Here is an 11,684-nt window from a genome sequence, read left to right on the forward strand (position 1 = left end):
CAGACACGAGTCACAGGACTGCTCATACGTTTTTATTATTCATATCAGGAACAATGCCAAATAAAGTGCTGTATACAGATCACATTCACTGACGCAAGGACAGGATCACAGTTTTGTAAGTACTACACAAGGAAGCTACACCTAGCAATATGTAAAAGAGACATAATCCAATAAAGACTTTCTTAAGACATTCTCTCCTTCCACGAACACCCCCCCTGATGTGTCTCTTATAGGGCCTCAGTGGATTTGATGATTATTATCATTATTAGTGTTTGTGTTAACCTGCATATTATCATGTGGATGCCTGAAAAGTTTTCTTTCGCTAAAATTACATTAAAATACATTTCTCCAACCATTCAGGCATTTCTTAAATTGTCAACTAAATGATCTGGTGTATAAGTATCATATCAGTATCATATAAGTATGATTCTTTTGTTTGTTCAGCTGAAGGTTGACAGAGGGGGTCGCGGGTCTAAATTAGACCTGTCCCACGGCAGCGAGAACTAAGCCTCTGTCTATGAGGCGCCCGCTCTACCGGATGAGCTACACTGACCCTTTTCTATTCTTTTCTAAAATGAGACATATCAAGAAGTGATTGACATCACCACCAATCATATCAGCAACAGCTTAACTGGCATTTCGTAGCAAAACAATTAATTAAGGTCACTGCAACAAGGCCAGGACCTGTTTGGAGGGGTGTAAGACTAAAAACTAGTTCTATGTCAAAATGTAAAGATTCAATTGGCAGGTACTGAAAGACCAGAGAGAGACATCATACGGGGAGATTAGCACACTATCATGACATAGGTTTTGCATAATTCGTTTTGCATCTGAGGATAAATGCAGTCAAGGCACATTGGCTGCTCATATGCACACAAAGTCCCTCAGTTGCCTGGATACTCTGGACAGTCTGTGCCATGTTGTGTCAAGATGTGACAGGTTTGCACCATCACGAGACGTCCCTGTCGTGGCTGGAAAGAGTGCAGTTGATTTGGATATTAAGAGTGAAGCAGACTCTTTGGCAGTAGCATGAGCATCTGTGGACGTCAAATAAAAAGTCACTCCTACTCATTTAGAAAAACCCACAACATAACCATTGTTTAAAGCAGTGGCTCCTGACCTTTTTTGACCCTTTAAAGAGGTTATCCACTGATTTTACACATTAAAGTGCATTTACCAGTCTGTGTGAGTTCTGCCTATGTGGAAAAAGTTGTTTAAAGCCTTCTGTGGCTCCAGAGGGAGTTAAATGAAATTCGATACATTTCCTCAAGTGATCATTTGAGTAATTTTAGCCAACAAAACAACTTGGTTAAGATTAAGATTAATAAGTAAAATGCTTTAGTTTAGTGTTTCCAATCCCCCGAGCCTATTTGGATTTTAGGACTTTTGTACATCTTAAATGTATTTCACCTTATTTCCTTCTTGGCTGTGAACGTAATTTCTACAGTAATAAATATGTGGATTATATAAGAATTAAAATGCATTAGTTTTCCTAGTCACAGTATACAGTATGTTTGAACAGTGAATGAGAACAGCCCGCTACATTAGTTGCTAGCATAGCACACCGGACAGTCTGAACAAGTGGCAGCCTCCAGGCCTGAAAAGTGAAGCCAATGCAGAAGAGCCTTATACTTTATTTTCTCTAAAGGCCAGCAAGGGCAACTCCACTGGTTCCAAAATGAAGTCTGATGTATAGAAGTCAATGAAAAAATGACTAGACTCACTTAATGTTTTTACTCAGTAAACATACATTTAGAGTAAAATAAAAATAGGTATGTTTTCGGGTGCGGCTACTTTGTGATTGACAAGTCTGTCTGTGTTTTCGTCTTAAATCTCTGACCCTTTAACAGCATGTTTTCAGTTCCCAGAAGTTAAATGTAACATTTCGGTCACCCAGAAATGTCTTGTTCAGTGTTTGGACACTAAGGAGTTGACTGTTCACTTTTGCACCTTGCTAACCAAGCTAACTAGCTAGCTAGTGAGCGACAATATAGAATAACTTAGCTCCACCCTCTTGTCCAAATATGGTCACCTATGGCTCCAATAAATGGCCAAAATGCCAAATTTGAAGCTTTAAATGTCAGTCCACAAGCCTCACAGTGGCTTCTTATCTACAGTCTATGGGACCAAACTGTCAATGGTAGAGTTGCATTGTGGGTAATGTAGGTACCAGATTTCATTTTATATAGAGGAAAACACTAAAAAGTATTCCACAAGAAAGAAGCAACTGTTTGAGAAAAGTCGAAAAAAATAAAACTAATCTGGTGGCAAAATTAAGCTTTGTCTAATTTCCTAAACCAGTGATCATCTTGCAACTCATTGCTTTAAATAAAACAAAAGGATACATAAGTTCACAGGTAAACATAAGACACAGTATTTTTTTAGTATGTTAATTAAATATTTCTCATACTGAAGGGTACATTTCTGGTAGTTCTGAATTAATATACAGCATTTCGGGGAAAGACCCTCTGATATGGAGCTTTGCATATCTCAATGTGTTAAGTCTCGTGCTCACTCTGCGTCTCAAAGCATGTCTGCTCAAGTGTTTCTGCTTTTCCTGGGCTCGTTATGATCATTGTCACATTTTCACTTACATTAAGTCACTCATTGCCATAAATGTGCCAAAGCTTCCTTACTGAACTATTCACACATACAATATATTCATTCTCATCTTCTAACATTATGAATAAATGTTTTAAAAAGGCACATGTACTGTTTTTTCCTGCTCATTTAACACTGAAGTACTTTATATGTCCTTCTCTTTGAATTTGTTCTACACTATGTGTAACATTATCATAAAATATGCAGCGTTAAGTTTCTTAAATTCTAAGTATGTACACTTGATCGTATAACTGCTCAAATTGTGATAATGGCGTAAAGGAAAATGAATGTGTATGGATTATGTTGAACTTAAAAAACGTTTGAGGAATGACGTAAATTGTGATGAACAAACATGAAAAAATGAGCTTCTGTTTCTTAAAATACAGTTTTATTTGTGAATTTACACTGATTAGCAATACATCTAAAAGCAACTCCGTTAGATAACCATTTATATAGGATTTTCACAGGTCACAAAGTAGCTTGGCTCATTCTGGCATGCCAAAGCAAAACTGGTGGATAGAGAGGCATTAGTAAAGCAAGGTGCAAACAGTAGGAAACAGAAGAGGAGAAAATAAAAAGGATGCAATGCACATTCAGTTCATCTGGGAACAATTTATGCTCATGAAATGGTAAATTAAAAAAAAAGCCTAGTGCTCTCTGAAAACTAAACGAAAAAAAGAGCTGTGATACAAACGGAGGGTGAATAAAGAGAACTTGTCAGGAGGAGAGATGGTATGAAACAAGAAGAGTGATAAAAACATGGTGTGTTAGTGTCAGGCTGTCCTTACCCGCTGCCTTTCTCTACTACACACACACATATGCACTTCCATTTCCAAACTCACACCTCCCTTTTCCATCTTTCAGTTGTGTGACCATAGCTCTTTCCCAGAGCCAAAAGCTATCATTTAACACAGCTAAAGATGTGTCGCTAAACCCTCCCTCCCTCCCCCCAAATCCAATACTTCACATTGCTAGCTGGGATAGTGGTACATCTGGTTAAACTGCGTGTATGGGGGGGATATATGTGGCAACCCATCACACTTTGGCTTTGCAGAGTTCAACTGTGGGTCATCTGACAGTTACAACACGATCGTGTTTACTAGAGAAATGACATGAGGGGGAGGCCTTAGAAGCTGAAATGATGACCGGGCTCGCAGAGCGATCAAATAGAAATTAAATGTCCATATGACCTCCTTATAATGTTCCAGTTCCAGGAGGAAATAGATGGCGAATAAAGCGAAGAAGCGCAGCTGCTGTGAATAGAGCTACTGAAAAAAAAGAAAAAAAAAAGTTTTTGGGAGCCTGAGGGGTGTCAATGCAGTCACTGGGGTGATTCAACAGAGGTCTTCTTAGGGTCCTTGACGCCTGAGCAGGCGGACGAGAAACGCAAACCCTTGTATCGGCATTAAAAACAATGGTGGAAAAAAAAAACTACAATATGGCTTTAAAAAACAAACACACAAACACACCAAATAAAAGATGTCACCGCTCCGCGACCCATGATTCTCATTTCAGCTAGTGACTGCAGATCATTGGACGTAGTATTTCAGCACTACACTTCCTCTGTTTTTTTTTTTTTTTGAGAAGTAGAGATCATTTCCCATGTGTGACACCAATGAAAGACCATTCTTTCTTCTTCATTCAACTCACTTTCTGTGTCTTTTCTCCAACACCATGCCTTGCTTGCTACTTTTCACAACTTTTTTTTAACCAAATACTTCACAATCTCCTTCACTGGTGTAACCACCTGCAACTAAAATGTGTTATATACCACAAGAAAAGTGCAGCACAATAAAAATAAAAAATATATAGTTAAAAATCTATAGCCAACATATCCAGTTTTCATACATCTGTGTTATATAGTAAATTTGTGTACTCTGAAGATTAGAATATAATTTGAGCAATCAGGCATCACTACAGAACATAGTCAGCCATATAAATTCATTTCTTGCAAAAAGAGAAAACATGCGTAACATCTGTAATTCTCTGTAAAAGCTTACAAATGAGTACAAAACACAGTTGACTAATATCAATTTTGTGTTCAATAAAAAAAGATCAAATTTCATGAGATGACAAACTAGACAAAAACAGTGACGCTTTACTAAAATGAGATTGTTTCTTCTTTGCTTCCATTTAGTTTGGCAAAAAAAACAACTAAAAAACATTGAGATGAAGAGGAGGAGATGTGAAAATGCTACATCAATATTGGAATGAGTCAGCGGCTCTTTGAGATTACGTCAACTTAGTTGTGATAAACTGCCAGCCTCAATCCTCACTATCTTGTCCCATCTAGTCTTTAAATCATTTTCTAGTTCGACCACAATCAGCCGTGGAGAAGGTTTGTATCAGAACAGTGTGAGAGAGCAGAGAGAACACTTCTCCCACAGTAAAAACACAAACCATGTGGCTCTTTCTGTTCTGAGACCAGTTTTCCAGTGTGACTTCAGATTTCATGTGGCCTCTCAGTTCCCTAAGCAGAGTCAGGTGACCAGAATGTGAAAACAAAACCTTAAAAGACTGGGGGAGTCTTGACATTTTTTTAAAAATAAGGTTTAGTTTACACTTGTGCAATTTTACAACACTCGTGTTGCAACTCAATCATTTTTATAAAATTGGATTTTGAAGCAAGAAATATGCAAGGTGGTTTCAAGTTCTATTTGAAGCCAGGTAAACAACACAGAGGAGCCAGTTATTCAGGATCTGAATGGCCTCAAATGACACCTTCCGACCTTTAAGGAGCCCTGTGAGAGCACTGCACAGGTTATCAGGTGTGCAGACATCCAACACCCACCCAAGTTGACCCATATCCGCTGCACCTGTATTGACTCACATGCCCAGCCCAAAATTTCCCAAACAGACTTTTCTTTTTTTTGCTGCAAACCAATTCATTTTTTATGTTATATGTTCCTCTGCCTTTTGCACATAAAACCTTTTGTGAAGAATTCAAATAAGATTAAAAACATAAAGGACATTGAAAACAGAGACAAAATAAAAACACAGACATTATAGAGAAAAGGTGGCTGCTGCCCCTCTTTTCTTCTTCTGCGCAGATGGTCTTCCTGCCTTCCTAGCCCCTGCTGCCCATCTGCTCTTAGGCCTCCGTCTTCTCTTTCTTTTTGTTCTTCTTCAGGAAAGACGGGGTGCGGAACTTCTTCTTCTTCTTGGTGTTGGGCGACTTGGAGGGCGAGCTCTCTGGAGACAGCGCCTCTTCGATCTTCTCACCGGAGCGCACCGTGATCTCCACGCTCTCGACGCTGGTGGTCAGCTGGCTGACGCGCTTGGACAGCTCCTCGTCCACGTGGCTGTGGTCGTCTTTGCCGTTCATCAGGCCTGTGTGGTTGTCTGAGGGAGGAGGAGTGAGACACAGGTTAGATGAGGACAGGAAACAAGGAACAGTGGAAGGCCACATCACTCAATTCTGCTAGACACACCCTTAACAGACAACACCCACAACTAATAAATAACCATAATCATGCTTCACATGACCTATATTAGTGCAAAGTCAAAGTGTACTGATATTGAAGAGTAGACTATGTAGGATAAAGGCAACAGTTTTTTCTAACATCAAACTGATGTTAGATGCTAATATAGAATAGCAATTTTCTCATAAAATATTTTTGGTAAATAAAACGTTGAGAATCGATGATCTCCCTTTATGTTTGCTGTAAGTCAAAAAATAAGCACACACAACGTAAAATAAGGTCAAGCTACAGCGTAATTTTGGCTTGTCTTCATATATTGCGATTTAATAGGGGAACCCCACCTAAATAAAGAATTCCAAAATGTTGTCTTCAAGGCAGAGGAAAGTTCAATCAATGTAAGTGAAAATGAGCTACTGTCTCTCAAAGCCAAAAACTTAAGTTTGTCTCAGTCTTGTGAAGTCTTCAAGTATGAAGTCTGGATAGACAATGAATGAGGGACTGTTTATTCGATTGTAGCAATTATCTTTATTCTATTACTGTGTCAGCTGCGAAACAGTATATACAGTAGTTAATCCATAAAATACATTAGGCTGATAGTGTACACTGATAGTGTAATGTAAAAAACACAGTAAAAGCCAAATCCTCGAGCATTTAAAGTTGTGTGAAATCCTCTCTCTCTAAAATGGAAGGCTATAAGCTTCAACAAAGTTATACTATTCATGCATTATATCTAACATGTTATTGTGTCTATCCCCTGAATGCCTCACTCGGCTCATGTAGTGAATGTGAGGCTTCGCTGTCCCTGCTGTGCCAAACACAGTAATAACATTTGAACTGGCCCAGTTATCTACATATTTCGTAACATCCCTGCGTAAAACTCTGGTGACCTGATAGCCCAGAGTGTCTGTCCTCCTTCCACCTTAAAAAAATGGGGCTTTGAACAGTGGCTTAAACCCACTCCCTTAATGACTCTTCACATAACATGCCTACCAGTGTCACGTCCCTTTCTCCGTGCTGCGAATGCAGGTCAGAGAATGCAGAGCAGCAGCATCGTGTTGCTCTATTAAAACATGAAAGGCGATGACTTCCTGTGTTATTTTCATCTTAGCACAAAAAGGGAGACAATAAAAAGTGTCCCACGCAACAATCAACTTGGTTTCAGCACAATTATGAGCTGACCTCATAGCTGTGGTGTCAGAAAATATTGGTCCCGTGAGCCAATGTGCCGTCATGGGTTAATTGTTACTCATTGTGTGGTTGTGCGTGTTTGTGCTGTAGGTAAGCTGACAGGAAGTCAATCCAGTCAGTGTCATTATTCACAACCTGTAAGGAGGCCGCTGTGATCTTTGGAGGAGCACCAACTGGCTTCAAATGTCAGTCACAAGAATTTCTAGAATAATGGCAACAGTTCAATAACCGGAAATCATGTTATGTGACACCATAGCATGGTTATGTTCCCAACCTGGCAGGTGTGTGATGTTTTACACCAAAGGCAGGGGAGAGGCCAACGAGCTTGAGCTGATTTGAACTTGTTTTGACAATTCTAGTCAGTGCTGCATTTAAGGAAACTCCAACATTCAAGAGTGGCAGTTACAGTATATAATAATATATATAATATTAGCTTAGCTTAGCAGACAGAAAAAAAAAACTGCTGTTAATCATGAAATAGTTACAATATGTAGCTTTTAGTATAAGAACATCGGTTGTATTCTTACATGTATTTCGAATGGGTTAAACAATTGAGCAATAGCTTAATTAGACAATATTGTGGTTATTGTACTACGGCTATTAACCAATCAGATTGCTGGATTTGAACTACCCGTTTCTATAAAGAAATATAACATTTCAATTATTGAGCCTTAGAGATGCTAGTAGCTCTCGCTCCATACTTAACATACAGATATTTCTTCTAACTCTCTGCAAGAGTAAAGTAGTAAAGGTAAAAGGTTTGGCTGCCGTCTTCGAAATCTTAGATGTCCCTGAATGCTCCAAGTTATGCAGTTCAAGCAAGGTAACACAATTGCTGCTGTGATGGATTACCTACTGTACAGTACCCTAATGGAATCCTTACAACTCGATTCTCATATTGTACTGAAATGAACATGAATCTCTTCTGGTGAGTTTGGATCAGTTTTCATAACCAACAGCAGGAATGTATTTGTGAAAAAAGGACAAATAAAGCTTTAAATAGAGGGGATGGGACATTGTTGCCGTTTCATTATTGTACAGGGGTGAACTTAACATGAAATATCATTAGTACAGTTAACTTATAGCATAGATCAGTAGTTTACGCATTGCATAGTGAGCTTTTAGTCCATTCCAATTTAAATTTGCACTCTCACACATGCACACACACTCAAACACACATCTGATTCTAAAGACACACAGCAATGCAGTGACAATCACTGACAGTCTCTCTCTCTGAGTGAGTGATACCTTCTTTAGCTGGAGTGCTTTGTGGGGACTGGGTGAGAGACAGAGACTGAGAGAGAGTGGAGCCGTCGTCGGAGGTTAGCTCGTGCTCTCCATCTGCAAGGGGGGGGGGGTCGAGGGTGGGTGAGGGTTGGATGAGAGGATTCAGGGTGGTGCAGAGGATTGAAGTAGTGGGATAACAGCAGGGGTGAGTGGGATGAGAGGTCGGGGAGGGGGATTTGTGATGAAGGGTTGGAGGGAGGGTGCAGGAGTGGGAGGCAGGGTCAAGAGATTAGTGGTAACACACATGTTAGAATCAGGCCATGCACAGCTGCTTTTCCACAAAATTTCAAAAAATCCTTGTCTGTTGATCATCACTTTTTTGTTGCACTGGCATTTTGTTGTGCCTTAATATCCCACAGATGGGACACACACTCTGAACAGAAACTCAAAGGGGGACTACGCCTGTTTTTAAAATTCATACGTTATTCCTTTGCTATAAGAACTAGAGTGGTAAAACTCACATTTGTGATGTCATCAAGTATGTGTGTAAACTGCTCCATAGACAACGAATTGAGAAAGATGTTTTAGATGACACTGAGAGTATATGGGAACATTTTCTTTTTGATTCACAAGTTGACAACACTATACAGTAGAATAAAGCTCATGTGGGTATAAAAAGAAACTTGATGACATCACAACTTTGACACTCTGGTTTCTGGCTTTGAGAGAGAGTAGCTCACAGTCACAAATATTGATTGAACCTTTCCTTGGCCATAGAAATAACATGTTGAAATTCCTAATTTAGGTGGAACACCACCTAAATTAAGAATTGTTATTGTTAAATAACATGTTATTGTGAAATTCCATAGAAAATTAGAATTAAAATATCTATGATGTTCCCCTTTAAGGTTGGATCCCCAGAGCAGCTAGCTAGATCCTTGTCCGACACACTAACACAAAACCTGCTTAAAAAATGCAAGTTATTAACTATTAATAATAGATTTTCATACCCATGAGGGCCATAGATACAAACATCTTCAGGAACTTTACAGCTAGAAGGAAGGAGGTGAATCATATGAAAAGCTATGGCTGGGCATTATTAGTGTATATAAACGTTTAGTGTAATTGAATCTTTATGTTATTGTTAACCAGATGATGTCCTTTTTGGCTAAAAAGAAGCAATAACTACTTTAATGCCCTTCATATCTTTGCTCTACTTAAGAGTAAACATTCTTATTTCCCATCCTATTATCAGTTTTTTCTCCAAGAGCGCCTTATGTTCCTTAGTGGCTGTTAATTGAGCTATTGGGGTTTTTGCATCTCTTACATGATAAAAACAGGTTTTAAGACAACTTTTTTACGTACAGTAAATGTCCAGCTCAGCATTCAAAACTTCATTAGTGTTTAACACTAGTGTGAATGAATTACGTTCCTGTTTCACTTTAACACATTCATTAGCACATTCAGGGTTACACGTTCAGTTGGCTGAGGCGTCGCTCACAGTTAATCAGAACAGCACGCAGAACGTGGCTGAGCGACAGCCTTGTCTGTGCAGTAAGTGTTAACATGTTCTCTATCAGACGTTACATGCATAAAGTTGAGATTTGAGGCGTCAACTCAGTTTGAAGACAGTGCATTTTTTTAAATATAGAGTAAGCTGCATAGGAAAATCAATCAATCCTATGAAAGTGCACCATACGCACCACCTACAGTAGGTCATTTTCAGCTGACAGCTGCAATAGGCACACTTTATACTCTCGGCTTCAGTTGTATCGGTTGAGACATCTAATGTTTAAATAGATACTTTAATTTACAAGAGTAATATACATATTGGACTGGACACTACTAATCACAGGCTTAAACTTGTCAGAGTGTGTGTGTATGTGTTTGTGTGTGACACAGGCATATATCAGGCCTATACAGACGGTCTCCAGCTTGCATCCAGATTGGCCACCGGGGGATTCGTGGGGCTGTGGGGGCAACAGTGTCATAGCAACGTTCTGCGCTCATGTGGAGAGGTGTGAAGAGCTGCTGTCTGTTCTTTCTACCATCTTAGTCACACTGGCCTTTCATACAGTACATGTGCACATATGATCGCACGCATTAGCACTCGCACCGAGTTTCATATGTACATAAGGATGATCCATTTGGATTATCCTATAAACACGCACGCACGCACGCACGCACGCACGCACGCACGCACGCACGCACGCACGCACGCACGCACGCACGCACGCACGCACGCACGCACGCACGCACGCACGCACGCACGCACGCACGCACGCACGCACGCACGCACGCACGCACGCACGCACGCACGCACGCACGCACGCACGCACGCACGCACGCACGCACGCACGCACACACACACACACACACACACACACACACACACACACACACACACACACACACACACACACACACACACACACACACACACACACACACACACACACACACACACACACACACACACACACACACACACACACACACACACACACACACACACACACACACACACACACACACACACACACACACACACACACACACACACACACACACACACACACACACACACACATATAAACTAATCTGGCCCGAGCCTGTGTAGAATGTGGACTAGTGGACAACCCCCCTTCACTATCTGTTCACTATTGATTTCCCCCTGCCTGTCTAAAAGGCAATGGGACAGAGGGCTAATATGATTAGCATTGGAAACCCTGTGTGTTTGTGTGTGTATGTGTGTGTGTGTGTGTGTGTGTGTGTGTGTGTGTGTGTGTGTGTGTGTGTGTGTGTGTGTGTGGACATGAGAGGTTAACAAAGATGAAGGCAGCAGCGGAGCCCACAGGGACAAGCCGTCATGTTAAAAGGTATATGGGTGTGTGTGTGTTTTGTTTGTGATCCCCCAGGCAGTGTGTTAGAATATGTGAATATCCCCTGGGATCGCTGCTAAGGCGACAGCACTACAGACCCTGACACTATATGGATCTTTATTAACAACAAAACTGCTGAGGGAGCATTGAAGAAACTCAAGATGTACACGGATCGATCTGCAAGTTAAGTTTTCTCGAGGAGGAGGGACAGATTTGCCAGTTTTTGTGAAATCCTGATTTGGTTCGAGCTCAGTTTAAAACCTTCTCCTGCTGTTTTAGCCGATTCTGAGCTCTTGAAAACGTCAGATGGTGCTTGTTAACAACTTTAAGAGGCTTCAGCAGGACGGACTCACATCTGGCTGTT

General features: G+C 40.4%; 1 protein-coding gene across 4 annotated transcripts in view; it reads right to left on the reverse strand.

Moving 5' to 3' along the window:
- Positions 1 to 2,986: 2,986 nt before the first annotated feature.
- The window catches only part of add3a (adducin 3 (gamma) a), a 107,939-nt gene continuing 99,241 nt past the window's right edge, over positions 2,987 to 11,684 (reverse strand). For 3 of the 4 annotated variants that reach the window (XM_083925647.1, XM_083925648.1, XM_083925646.1), the window contains 2 exons: positions 8,460 to 8,552; positions 2,987 to 5,943 (listed from right to left, as the gene is read on the reverse strand). In XM_083925647.1, the coding sequence (XP_083781773.1) occupies positions 5,693 to 5,943; positions 8,460 to 8,552 (344 nt within the window). In that variant the 3' untranslated portion in view covers positions 2,987 to 5,692. The remainder of the gene's footprint in view (positions 5,944 to 8,459; positions 8,553 to 11,684) is intronic. The other variant, XM_083925649.1, reaches the window with a different exon arrangement.

This window comes from Echiichthys vipera (genome assembly GCF_963691815.1).
Source record: "Echiichthys vipera genome assembly, chromosome: 2".
NCBI classification, from domain to species: Eukaryota; Metazoa; Chordata; class Actinopteri; order Perciformes; family Trachinidae; genus Echiichthys; species Echiichthys vipera.